Source organism: Patagioenas fasciata, chromosome Z (genome assembly GCF_037038585.1).
Source record: "Patagioenas fasciata isolate bPatFas1 chromosome Z, bPatFas1.hap1, whole genome shotgun sequence".
Classification (NCBI taxonomy): Eukaryota; Metazoa; Chordata; class Aves; order Columbiformes; family Columbidae; genus Patagioenas; species Patagioenas fasciata.
In genome coordinates this window covers 10745461-10759595 of record NC_092560.1, presented here as the reverse complement: position 1 = coordinate 10759595, position 14135 = coordinate 10745461, and the positions used below count along the sequence as shown (strand labels likewise).

The window sequence follows — 14135 nt, the reverse complement described above, 5'->3', positions numbered from 1 at the left end:
AGTAATTTAAAGTGGAGGTAACGGTTTCTAGCGCTTATAAGAGATGCTGGATTGAGAGAAATAGAACAAGAGGTTTTATTATTGTTTCCTGGAGGCTTGACCCCTTCATCCCTGCTCTGAGGGCTACAGGAGCAGCTTTGGGCTCTGATGAACAGCTGGAAATTCCTGGAGAAAATCTGAACCTGGACCAGAAACGAAACAGGTCCAAAAAGGCTGTTTTCCAGAGCTGCAACGCACCTCTGTAACTGTGTTTGAGCACAGCCTATATGTTTACACATGACTTGGAAAGCTGTGGAAAGAGCTTTAGTGGAAAACCCATGAGCAAGCATTGCTGTAGTGTGTGGGGCTGCTCACCCATGCTGAGTTCCAGGCAAATGTTGTTGGAGCCAGAGCATGGTAAATCGGTTGTCCTGCTAGTTTGTTTGTTTGTTTTAACTGGTTGGGATTTTTTGTATTAAATTTTGGTAGACAAAATGTGAACTCAAACAAGAGAATCTGGCTTACTAGAGGGATCATGTAACTGATGACTCAGCTAAAAATGCCATCTATGAAAGATAACGATACAAGAATTATATGAGCAGAGGTTCATTTCAATCAGTTCTGGCTACCCAAATAACAGAGATCAAAATTCACCCACCAGGGGAGTGCCTGCAATGACATTGTTCCTTGAGCAGGTTACAAACTTGTAAAATAGATATTTAGGCCTGATTCAATGACTACTGAGGCCAAGGGGGTCTTCACCTTGGTGGGTATTAGATAAAGCTCTCCTGAGCAAATTTGATGGTGGGTAGTTTGGCTGTATCGTAACAGCTGTTTATTTCTGCACAGTGATGGTCCAACCTGTATTCAAGGAGCGAGCAACAGTGCAGTGATCAAAATATCAGAGCTGGAAACCTTCATTTTGACTTTGCTGTAGAAAGACACTTTATGAAAGGGAAAAATGGGGTTTGAAGGTGTGGAAAAGTTCATTGTGAGACCCATTACAACCTCAAAGGAAGACAGAGGCTAATGCAAACCAGTAGTAGTTGCACAGCTTTTCATGGGCTTATAGCCAGGATGGATTTTGCCCTGATCTTCATTGTTTCTCCATTTTCCCAGCTGTTGCTGGTGGAGAAAGCCATGAGCGCAACTGAAAATGTTTGTAATCCACATGCTTTTGCTCCAGAGGACTTTCTGCCATTGTAGCAACAAACGCTGGAGTGAACAGTGAGTAAATTGTCATTTCTTGTGTCATGAGGGAGCATTTATGTTTTTAAAAGCAGGATTTGAGCTGGTCCAGCTGGTATATTTTTATTTTGAAAGTTATATGTTATATAGAGGCATTCTGAACTTATGTCTTCGGCCATTTTTGGCCACTGCAGCAGGCAGCATTCTGAAATGTAAACGTAAATTTCATAGTCTGTCAAAGAGGTGCAAGGCAGGGCTAAATTACTTCTAGCTGAAGGAGGAGCGTGATGCTTTCGCAGTTCAGTAAAGCAGGACTTCATTTGTGTGTTCAGCTCAAGGCCAATTAAAACCAATTGTGTTTTCCCTCCATCAAAACTCTGCCATTTTTAAAAGTGCATCGAAAACTGTTACATGGGAGCAACCTTGTGAAAACTGATTGATGACATGAGGAAGACTTGAAAATTAATTCTTACTCCTTTTCTTTCTCCAGCATTGAAATTTAAGGTATAGCCAGAAATAAATCCACATACGTGCTCTGAGCACACAGTTGTGTTCATTCAGTGGAACATACATATGCAAAAAAAACCAAAAACCAAACCCACAAAGCAAAATGAAACAAGAACCAACAAGCCCCAAACAGTTTTGAAAGGGAGGGCTTATTAGTTAAATTCTGACATGGAGATCCAACTTTAACTGGAGTGCTGAGGCAGAGGTAGTGACTGCACGGAGAGACAGGCACGCTGGGTTTCCCCAGTGATGCAGGCAGCTACAAATGCTGCCCAGCGGTGCGTGTTGGTGAGGTGAAACACCAAATCTGAATGCAGCTCACTGAGCAAATACAGAGGGGGAAATAATTTCCATGTTAGGTCCCTGCAGTTCCCCTCAGCCTCTGCCACTAACCTGGGGGCACGCAATGGTCATCAGATAGTTCATCTAACAGTCTGCAAATCCACAGAACTGCTAGTGCTAAAATTTGCTTTAATTTGTCAGCCTGAGGAAGCATAGTTTGCAAGCCAGAATGTAGGGTCCCTCTTGTCCCTCAGGTCTTTTGCTGCAGACTACAGTGACAAGTGCACGTGTTAAGAAAACAAGTTATGTTTCATTGAGGCTTTGAGAGAAAGTTTCAGGCATGCACTTGCTAAATACCGAACAAAACAAGCAGGATTTATTTGTCTTCCATGTTTACGCTGTTCAAGCGCTATAACTATTGCTGCGATGAGGAACGACGCACAACGGGACGCAGACAAAGACGCACACACAGGCAGAGATCGTGTTGAGAAAGGAGTGCAGAGCTGGGCAAAGCAGAGAGCTGAGCCAGGCTGCGGCCCTCTTTATTAACCAGTGACAGTTCGTAGGATTTACAGACACAGGCCTGGACTAAGATGTTACATAAGATGTTTTTCCAATAATTGTTATTAAAAACACACCACACTTATGTTTGTTTCTGTTATGTTCCCACTCGTTCACAGACAAGGCCCAAGGGCATTCACACATCCTGTGCACTTGGGGGCGACCATCCAGCCCAAGATACGATTCTCACGAGTCTGGGCTATCACTCTTTACAGTTATGACAAACGTACTTCAGCACAATCTGTCCAAGGCCCTTTATATTTTATTATGATCTAATTATGTTAGTACTACCTCTTTGACCATCCAGATGGTCATGTTAGTATTGATCTTTGTTTATCATCCAGGTGGCTGGAACTGCACATCTTGCTTTCCCATGTCTTTGCTTTCCCACAACTATGTTTACACTACTTAGTGCTTTCAAAATCCTAAAATCTTTTCTGGGTTCAGCTATACACTGCTTAGTTGTAAGCAGTGTGGAGAGTTAATATTTGACAGGATTACATTAGTGCTGCTGGGAAGAGCATGGCAGAACATGTCCTTTATGAGATATGAGACACAAAATAGAAAAAAATGAAGCATAGCACTGCCAAGTGTTTTGACTTCTCTGGAGCTGGAGGTGCTCATCAGCTTTGCAGATACTTTCATGAACTGTAGAAAGCTCACTTTCCTTTCTGACATGTTCCTTGGAAAGAAGATACTTCCTCAGAAAGAAGCAGCAGTCCCATGCATTTCTGTACCCCTCGCTGATGATTCTACTTACTACAAATGAGAACAACCAAATCAGGCCTATTTTGCTGAGGACTGAAGCTCAAGACTAGGAAGTACCAGCACAGGAGTGTCTTGATAGGGGATTCATGCTAAGGAATTAACATGTCTGAGTGATTGTCAAGAGAGGCCCAGTGAGCTGCAGGGAATAGCGTGAGGAACAAGTTAGTCTGAGGAAACTTAAACTGAGATGTTGGCATCTAGATGAGAAGAGAGGTTCTTAGGCAATGAGATGCTGCTCAGATCGCTCAGATCTGCTGCACCATCTGTTTTGCTCCCTTTTCACCTGCTTCTCCTTTTGGCGCTCTTTTGGTCCCTCTACGGTCCGTCAGCCATGCTGTGCAGAGCAAGGTTCACGCAGCTCCTGTTTAGTGGGCATGGAGGAAAAACACAAAAATAGAAGCAGTGGTGCTCGTAGCTTTACACATGGATTAATGATGGATCCCTCAGACTGTTCCTCAGCCCATTCTGCTGTCTCAATGGATGAATCATTTCATTTTGTGAATGAGGCAGGCTCTTGCGAGGCTCATAATTCTGCGGTAGTCTTCCATGTAAAAAGGCAAGGAAACCCCCAAATGCTGCATCGCAGCCAAAACCTTTTAATTTGCAGCCAACTGAAGGAGTTTCACCAGCAAACAGGTTTTGCTGCTTTCCTCGGGCTTGCTGTGATGACAGCTGCAGCTGAAGGCGTGCCACACTTGGCAAGGGGAGCATCTTCCCTGAAGACAAACCATCAGCTGAGGAGGAGCTGCGGTCTCATGCAGCAAGGGTGACAGACAGCCGTGAGATTTTTCTGAATGGAGAACAGCACTTGGTTGCTTTTGGTTATTTTTCCTTCTATTTCCCCCTGCACTCCCATCAGGAAAGCATTCTTACTGCTGCTCATTGGTGATAGGAATTATGATTGTTGTTCGTTGTGGGTAAAACCGTGGCCTGCTTACTCAATAGCAGAGCTCCTACTGACTTTAGAAAGACCAAAATATAAGCACAGAAGCTCTGAGACACACAAAAGGGAAGGCACTTGCTGCACATAAATGATTGAACTGATATAAAATTCAGGAAGAGCCTAGAATTGTGAAGGTGGAAAATTGGCATGAAGGTTTTGTTTTGTTTCTGCTATACATCCCAGTTTATTTCTAAATCAGTTCTTACAGGGCTAAAAGCATGAACAAATAGGATAAGCTCATAAAATTTGGAAATAGTAGGTTATTTTGTTAAGGTGAGAAGTTGTTTCTCCCCTGAAGACACCTGCTGGAGGCTGTCCAAAAGTGGTAAGGGAACAGTGACAAATGAACAAAGCTGGAGAAATTATCTAGTTTAAGGATACATGACATTGCCAAATTCAGAGGCTTGCAGAACTTGCCAGAATTTGTGAGCCTTTCTTCTGTAATTTATACGCTTTTGTTTCCTGGCGAGACTTTCACTTAAAAACATGTTTTCCTAACTGAAGGGAGCCATGTGCAATTTGTATCAGAGGTGGAGGTCTGCCCCTTCCTCCTGTGGTAAAGTGGGACACCTAGTTGATTCATACCTGGGCTATTAAATGTCATTTTTTTCTACATACTTTTTTGCCTCTCACTCCCTGCTGTTTCTTCATAGTCTGTCTTTCAAGCAGAAAGGAAATACAATAATTGTTGACATGGAAGTTTTGTACTCCTGAAGTCTAAAATTAGAGAAAATGAACCGACCTGTTCCCAGTCATTCCAATTTGCTGGCCTGTTTTGAATGAGTGGCTGTCCATCCCAGTCTTTTGAGAAGTTGATGACATCCTTAGCAATATCAAGTCAAGAAATCAAAACATTGGGTCAAAGAGGTTGATCTTTACTGTTAGTAGCAGTCCCCTTGTAGGAGGTAGCAGGGAAGGTGACTGGCAGTGGCGTTATTTTGGCTGCTGCATGGCTGAGGCCTCTGGCATTGCCGGAGCGATATCTGGGGGAGGCAGCAGCTCCTGCTGAGTCTGCTCCAGCCTCTTACTTTGGGAAGGAGAAATACAGTTCTTGCTGTGATCCTGGACTGACAGCTAGTGGAGTCTATGGGCCACAGCAGGACCTTGCAGGGACCTCAGTACTGCTCAGTCCTCTCTGACGAATGAACACTTGGATTTCTGGTGTTGTTCATTTCAGTCCTTTAGCCATGTTAAGCATTCAGCTCAATAAATGCTAATGATGAAAGAAGCCATAATATTGTCTACTGGCCAAAATCTTGAATGAAACAGATGGTCACCAAACTTTAATTCACGGTGCTCTCAGTCTGTTAGCTCACAATTGTGTTTCCTTACTTGTAAATATGAAAACGAAGATCCTTCAAAATGAAGAAGTGCTTCCCCCTCAGGTGGTGGTGGTGGACTAACAGACCAGTAAGTTCGACCATGGCACAGAGGCTGCAAACAAAGAGGGTTTTAAGACACTCTGAGCTGCTTCTGTTGTTATGAGAAAGCAGAGCCCAACACACATAGGTTGGTAACCTCTGAATGTAGGAGCTGATACAACATTGCTTAAAAACACTTCAAAGTCAGGTTTCAGCTGCTGTAAGATTTGAAATCCATGCTATGTAAAATGACAAAATGCAGGGGTTTTTACACTTATCTCTTAATGTTTTAGGATTCAGGTTTTAGAGTTTTTTACAGCTGTGAGACTAGAAAGACTACTTTTTATTATTAACAAAAGTAAGTTTTGCATCATAGTCTTACTTAAGAATCTTGGGCTGTTAGAAGGCCAGTATTATCAGCCTTGGGATCATGCACCAAGAACTGGTTAGTGTAGCCATGTCTGTACTGTTCCCTTGAATAAAAATTAGCGTGTCGGTTCCTGAAGTGCTAATAATCAGTAGTAGTAACAGAATTTCAAACATACATTTCTGTGATGCAAGTTAGTCTGTGTTGTGTTGTCCAGTGTTACCCTGGGAAGGACATCCATTACTAACTGCCTGTGCGTCCATGAGAGGACAGAATCCTAGCAAGGTTTCTTGCCTTCTTTACAACGAAATGCACAGGTCACCTTCCCTGAGCTGTAGGTCCACGAAACAGATGTTCCAGTGTACAGATGCTGCTGGGGGACATGTGTTTCCCACTGCATACTGCTGTTCCATCCTATTTTTTTGCATTCACCTCCTTCACTACATCTTCACCTCTGCTGTCTCCTTTCCGGGGGAGCCACATCACAGATCTTCCCGTTTGTCCCGAGAAACTTCCCACGAGGTCCTAACTGAAACTCCACTGCAACAGCCCCATCCACAAGGAAGGAAAGGTAGAGAGGTAGTTCAGATCGTCAGGTCTTCCCTCCCCACTGTTATTGGTTCATTCTTTGCATGGGATAAAGGGTTCGTGGTAGCTACAGCTACCAGCTGCTGTTGCTCCTGGGACTTGCCTGGTGTCAGTGCTTTTTCTCTGCTGCTACTACTGTGTGTAAAATCAGGAAGAATTTTGCCTGCATGAAACTTGCTAAGCCAAGTCACATCCTAGAACATGGAAGAGATACTCTTCACAGTATAGACACTTTACAGTATAGATGTCTTAACAGATACTCTTTACAGGTTGCTACTTTTTATTTCCCTTTGGTCACCAAGTAGATCCCCTATGGCAAACCCCTTGTGCTGGATATAGAAAATACTCCCTTTCACAAAACAAATGATGTTCCAGTTACTGCATTAATGGATCCTAAGGAATGGTTTTGCAACAATAACACTTTCTCATACAGCATTTCCATACACATTAGTCACTACAGCAACATCTTGCAAATGAGGTCATAAAAGCTAAACAAGCCATAAAATCGGATTCTTAATTTAAGATTCAGATAGCTGCAGTGAATTTCCAGCACCTAGACATGCTTCACTCTGAATTAGATATTGCTTGGCTCTGAACTGCAGAAAAGTGCTGTGGAAGGTTAAGGCTTTGCCACTCATAAGGCAGCTAAAATACCAGTGTTATTCACACTGAAGCTGTAGCATGTTTTCGCCAGCTACTTTATGATTTCAGAGTATATGTGTTAGCAGGTTATTAAGCATGAGTCATCTTATTGAATCTTGCCAGTCTGAATGAAGGACTTCTATAAGCTTTAAAATGTGATTTAGCAAGCAGCATGCTGGCTGACTGAGCAGGCAAGGTCCCTCTTCAGGAAACCAGGTAGATAATGATGGATTTGCTGTGCTTTCCTCAGGGTGAGTCCCTCCTTGCCAAAGTGGCGTTGTCAGCTTCTGCTGCAGTAGGTGAACCGAAGACACACTCCTTCCGAATAACCAATATCTTGGATTTTCAGCCCTGCTCAAACAATCTAACCGTGATCTCATTTCCCTATGGGGAAAATGGTTCTTCAGCCAAACTGGGCTTTCTGTCTTCCCAAGATATATCCTGGTCGTGCAGCAACTGGGAAGTTCGATGCTTTCCCGTGGGTTTGCACTGATGTAGCTTCTGACTATAGCCATGGCTATGGCTCTCTCTCCTTTGCCCTGTTCACCTTCCAGATTGTCCTCTCTGTCTTGTGTGAGTGTGGTGTTACTCCTTCCATCTTTTAGTGTTCTTTCTTTGACAAGGTGCTTTGTAAATCTGTATCTTTGAATATACCAGTCAACAGAAATGTGGATGACCTGGGAGTTTTGACCCCTGTCAAGATTGGCAATGTATCTTTTAAAAGGTTTAAAACAAATAACCAAATATAACAAACAACTTCTAGATGTTTAAAAGCTATATCTTTGAGAAGGGGAGCCTCTCCAGTGCCTAAAAGGCCTGCAAAGGGGTATCCTACTGCATTTATTGTGCTGCACAGAGGCACTGGTCATGCTAGGAGCTTTGTGCTGTGAGATCTGTAACATTGCTGGGGTTTCTTGTAGGCAATAATAGAAGCTGAAATTTATTGCATCAGTTGTTCTCTGTGCATGTACTCTAGCTTGAGCTATCTGAAAACCAAGCTGGAATTTTACAGTATTTTCACTCTGTTTCCTAAGGATGTGCTTCCTCCTGTTTGTCAGTTGTCCAGGACTTCCTTCCATGTCATGCTTGATTTCAAAGATGTTGAAAAAATACTTACAAATTCGCAAAATATCTAGAAATTCTCATGCTGGCCCCATTCTTGAGGCCAATAGTGAGGCACGGCACCTGAGTGTGTTCGAAAGACCCATGGCAAGCTTTGCAGAGGGAACTGTAGGCAGTACTTGCCCATTCTGTTTCCAGTTTTGGGTTGCACAGGCCACCCTTTTCCTGGTGAATGAAGGTGCCTGGGCAGGCTGCAAAACCATTGGAATACAGCATCTTCATTCACCTCCCTTGGCACATGCTGAACGTGTTTACCTGCTGCTACCTGGCAGGTGACCTTGAAGAGCAAGTGAGTAGGCAGGTAGTAATTTGTGGGTTTTTTAGGGAAAGCATTCTCCAGGGACAGTTAGCCACCGTGTAGCTCTGTTTTCAAACCATGATGCAGCTGATTCTGTATCTAAAATTACTTGTGTAGAAGAGGACAGGGAACAAAATGAGGTGTAAAATTGACATGAATGTTGCATGTCGGTTGGGGGAAAAAAAAGGGCTTTTCTGCCTTATGAAAATAAAAGTGAGATGAGAATAACAGGAGCTCCAAGTCTTGCAGGTCATGTTCATGAAGCACAGGAGGGAAAAGGTTTGGGGGAGCCTCCAAACAGACCTGAAGAAATGAGCAGGAGTTCCCAGTTACTTTAGCTATCTGAGAAAGTCACTGGAGGTGATTTTTCTGTCATCAGGTGTAAACAAAGAGGGATGCTCAGACTTCGCTACCATTGGACAGTGCTGCCGTTTCTCTGGTATCCCTTGATTACTTTAATGAAAAAAAGTTCTACATAAGTGAATAATAATTTAAAATATGTGTTTACCAAATTGAAATTGTATTGAGATGTGATCCATTGTTTGAAAAAGTGACCTCTAGTAAGTAACAGCTGGTGAGATAGGAAAATATGAGTGTTGTTAAAGGAATATAAATGTACATTTAACCTCTGTTGATTTAGCTGAGCAGTAACCTCAAAACATTCTCAGCCCAGCAACCATGAAATTTTGCATTGTTTGAGCTCTATTATTACTGATCTTCTCCAGCAACTCAAATAACCTTAATTTTAAAAAGACAATAGTGTAAAGAAAGAGCGACTGTCCATTTATGTATTAATAACGGCCCTGGGTGAGGGCTATGTGTTGGGATCCATCTGTGAAGTGCTGACTTTCTTACAGACCTCTGGAGTCTGAGTTACCTGTGCTTGTTGCGGTCAGTTAGAGCTTCACAGTTGACTTTGATGTATTTCAGCCATGGTCATTCAGGATCTTCACAGTAGGAGGTAATAATTTCGCACCTCAGAAACACGCTACTGAGGGGTCCCCTATCCCAGTAGCGGCATCTGTGTCAAAACTGGTTCATGCTGTCTTTCTCAGTGTGATTATTGCTCTAGGATTGTATGGACCATTGACTAACTAGATATGATTTGTTTGTGATTTAAAACAAACAAACAAACAAGCAAATTATTAGTGCAGCAGTGAAGTAATAAAATGCCTGGATAACAGGAAAATGGGCATTGCTTGCAGCTTAAATCTGCAAGTGTACAGAGTACAGAACATGATAAACAAAATAAAGGTAAAAAAATAATTATTGAATTATCAGTAGCTTACTTCTTAGATGGTTGAATTTCGATACCAGATACCTTGGTAAACCACTCAGGGAAAAGAAGTTACCTGTAAAAAAATTCAGTACTTTTAGCTGAGTTGTGTTATGATTCCTTGCTCTTCTGTGTTTACTGAAAGAATGGTTAATCTTTACATTTACTTTGTTTTTTCCTTCTTTTCCCCTCTATTCACTTAAAAAAATGAAGCATCACCTTCATCATGTTTCATTGTCTTTTTTATAACGATAGAAGAAATCCAGAGCAGAGAAACAACTGCAGGATCTCCTAGGAAGTCCTAGTGCTGAAGGACTGAGAAGTTGAGGCTTTGCAGTCTTGTGCAGGATGAGACCTTGCCTGGAAAGTAGCTGTGCCTTGTGGGCAGGAAGCGGTTTCTGGCAGGAAAAGATGACCATGCGATAGGTTTTGTATATTTATGTTTGACCTGAAATATGGTAGGATTCATGACCTTGGCCCCAGTGGTCCATGCCTTGTGCTGCAAATTTCTAAATAGTTCTGGTGAAAATGGCAAGTGCTTTTCTTGAACAGAATCATGATTTAGATCTGGGAAAACAGACAATATGAGAAAGCAAAAGGTTAACTCTCAGACCTTAAGGAAAATTGCAACTTTAACTTCGTAGGTCCGTTAAGCTTCTCTTAAGCCTTTGGACAACTGATGACTGTCAATATAGCACAGCAAAGGATGAACTTGTTTTCTCCTTATATGGAAAACTAAAGTTTCTGACCACGCCTCTCAAATTCAGCTGAAAAAAAGAGATAATTTGATACATTTGAGAAACATGCATGAATGATATAAAATGTCATAAAGTTTCATCAGGTGCAGAGCGTCTGAGTTGGTGCTTGATTGCCACCCTAGTGTTTAAGATGAATTGTATGTTGTAAGATTGTATTTCATTTTGTAAGTATGAAGACACCAACACTGTCTTATGGGCTGCATTTGCATTATTGGAGATTTAAGCTTCAAATCATGTTGCCACTGATACTGGCTTGCTTAAAAATCTGTTTTATCTAATTTTAGTTGTGTATTGCGGGGATATTTCTTCCTTTGGGTTTAAAGGCAGATGTTTTGCAGGCAGAATGAGGAACGAGACTGCTTAAAAGCAGGAGCTGTTTTGAGAAATGTGTTTTGGAATGCATGAGGTGAGAGTGAAATGCGTTTATCTGAGCTTACAAATGTTTCACTTGCCTGTGCAAACGTGGTCTTGCTTTGGGAGTGCTGAAGAGCAGGGTTTTGCTCTGTGTTTGCAGGTGAGCAGCAAACATGAGCCTGGCAACATGCGACCATGAGTGCCAGAACCCTGTGATCTGAACCGTGTCTTCAGCCGAATTCCCCGTGGCGAGGCTCTGTTGATCCTGTACCATGGAGGACTGCCTTCACACCTCCTCGGAAAACCTCTCCAAGCTGGTGAGCTGGGCCCACAGCCACGGGACCATCTGCAGCCTCATCCCCAACCTCAAGCACCTGCTCTCCGAGGGGGCCCATGGCAACCTGACTGCCATGTGGGGCTGCAGCGCCGGCCATGCCTACCACTGGCCCCTAGCCGCCACGTGCCGGGCTGGCTCCCAGGAGCGTGTCTGCTTCCAGGACAGCCGCAGCTTCAACTCGGACAGCCCCAGCATGCTGGGGGTGCCCTCGGAGGCGCAGGCCAGCCCCTTGCAGCGCTACCCAGGCCAGCCAGGGAAGGCCAAGCTGGACTGCACCCGCACCCGCGACTCCTGTGACTTCTCCTACTGCAGCGAGCCCTCGGAGCTGGGTGAGCCTGTGGAGGAGTACGAGGACGAGGCCACCCTGTTCGACATGGTCTGCGAGTCTTCTGTCACTGACGAGGACAGCGACTTCGAGCCGCACCCCCACCGGGCCCCTGCCGGCCCTCGCAAGCGGCCGGCTGCCAGCCTGCCCACCGCCGCCCAGGCACAGCCTGCTGATGAGGGCGGCGGCGAGGTGCTCCTCAAGAAGATCAAGCAGGAGCTCCCCGAGGACTACTACATAGTGGCCAACGCCGAGCTGACTGCCGGCGCCGACGGGCCGGCCCTGGCCCTGACGCAGATGTCCAAGCCCAAGCCGCAGGCCCAGGCCGGGCCCTCCTGCCTGGGCACCACCCGGGCGCTGCCTCAGCCAGCTGCTGGCCCCGACCCTGACCCCCAGCGCCTCTCCTCCTCGCCCCCCGGCCTGCCCCGGCTGGCCACGCAGAGGCTGCCCCGCGGCCCCCTGGCCTCCCCAGCACGGGGGGCAGGCGCCGGCCCCGTGGCCGCCCTACAGGTGCCAGCCACCAGCTCCAATGCCACCACCACCACTGGGAAACCCATCAGCATCCCCCTGTCAGCCCTGCAGCTGCCCGGGCAAGAGGAGCTGCCGGCCGCAGAAGAGAGTGTCCCGCCCGCCCCACCGCTGGCCCCGGGTGGCGAGGCAGCCGGCTCGCCCGCGGTGAGTGCAGAGCCGGAGGTCAGCTCCAGCCAGCAGCAGCCCCACGCCGTCCCCACCGCCACCCCTGAGGCAGCAGCGCAGTCGATGCCAGGTAGGACGCATGGCAGGAGTCGAAGGGCGGCAGCATTTTAGGCGTGGCCCCTGCAGGCACGTCTTGGTGAGAAGGCGGCCAAGGAGGGCGTGCTGCATTGCATGAGGGTGCCCTAATCACAGAATCACAGGATGGTTGGGGTTGGAAGGGACCTCTGGGGATCATCCAGTCCAACCTACCTGCTAAAGCAGGTTCACCAGAGCAGATCGCACAGGAATGTGTCCAGGGGGGTTTTGAATGTCTCCAGAGAAGGAGACTCCACAACCTCTCTGGACAGCCTGTTCCAGGGCTTTGTCACCCTCAAAGTAAAGAAGTTTCTCCTCATGTTCAGATGGAACCTCCTGTGCTTCAGTCTGTGCCCGTTGGCCCTCATCCTATTGTTGGGCACCACTGAAAGGAGTCTGGTCCCATCCTCTTGACATCCACCCTTGGGATATTTATAAACATTGATGAGATCCCTGCTCAGCCTCCTCTTCTTCAGGCTGAACAGACCCAAGTCTCCCTCCAGCTCTTAAGTCAATAGACAGAGAAACTCTCCCCACTTGCAAGAGGGTTTGTGAGACCTCAACTGAGTGGAGGCCAGGAGCACCCCCTGTGAGAAAGTGCACCACTGCTGTAGGGAAAGCACTCTTTTAGGACAGGTTTATAGATCTGTTTTGGGTACAATTGTGTCATGGGAGAGATCATGCAGCTGCCTTACTGTGTGCATGGGCTGGGGAGGACATGACACCCAGCTGTGCACTCCTATGTGAAACTGAAATAAGTGGTCTCAGCCACTGTAGCCTAGAGGTGGGGGTCGGCTGTTGCCTTCACTCTCTCAGAAGAGAGATGTTTGACATGGAAAGGCAAAGGAGGGCACAAGGGGAGTACCTCGAGAGAGGTTTGTTCTTCTATAAATCTTAATTAAATGGTTTTCCTGACCCGTAAATCAGAGGAGCCTGCAGAGACGAGAAGGGCAACCACAACCTTAACCATGGAACTGATAATGCTCAAAGTTTAATCCAAGGGGGAAAAAAAAATAAATTTCCCTGTTCTCAGTGGAAGTTATCATCCCATGTCCTTCGTTTTTTCATCTCCTACTGCTGCCAGAGCGCTGGGAATTGGCTCAAACAGATCAATGTTATTGGATAAAGAGGATGTTAAAACAGCATACTTCTGCTGAATGATTATCCTACATGCAGAATAACTCATAGGTCTTCTGGAGGGGGAGGAAGTCTGTTTTCTGAGAAGACTTGCCAGCACCCTCTAGACCTGAATGCAGACAGTGCTGGCTTTGCTCTTCCAGCTGGTGAGTGATGCCATCCCAGGAGGAGGTGTGGGCAGGAGCAGGTTCTCCATCTGCTCCCCTGCTGGTTCAGCCTAGGAGTGTCTGGTCAGACACAGTGAAGCCAGGCAGTGGAGGGGGAAAAGTGATGCCTATATGCAGTCCTGTGGCAGCTACTGTAAGCGCTAAAAGCAATGACTGTAGTAGCCTGGGTGATACTTCAGTGTGGACACCCTCAAACCTGATTGAATGTCAGTAAAACTATTAATTGGCAAGAGCCTGCAGATCTTGTAAAATAAAACAATGGGCAAAATTAAATACCCAGTTTTGCTAAGTAAAACCCCACTAACAATTAGAAATTAGAAAGCATGATATTTCTCTTAATTACAGCAAAGCAAATTCTTCTTTGGGACCCATTTCTGCATGGCTGCATCTTTGAGGTGTTACTT

General features: G+C 45.5%; 1 protein-coding gene across 1 annotated transcript in view; it reads left to right on the top strand.

Annotated features, from left to right (window-relative positions):
* Positions 1-14135, top strand: part of KIAA1958 (KIAA1958 ortholog) — a 71293-nt gene that overhangs the window by 24023 nt on the left and 33135 nt on the right. The window contains exon 2 of the mRNA XM_065861249.2: positions 11155-12422. Coding sequence (XP_065717321.1) covers positions 11267-12422 — 1156 coding nt within the window. The 5' untranslated portion in view covers positions 11155-11266. The remainder of the gene's footprint in view (positions 1-11154; positions 12423-14135) is intronic.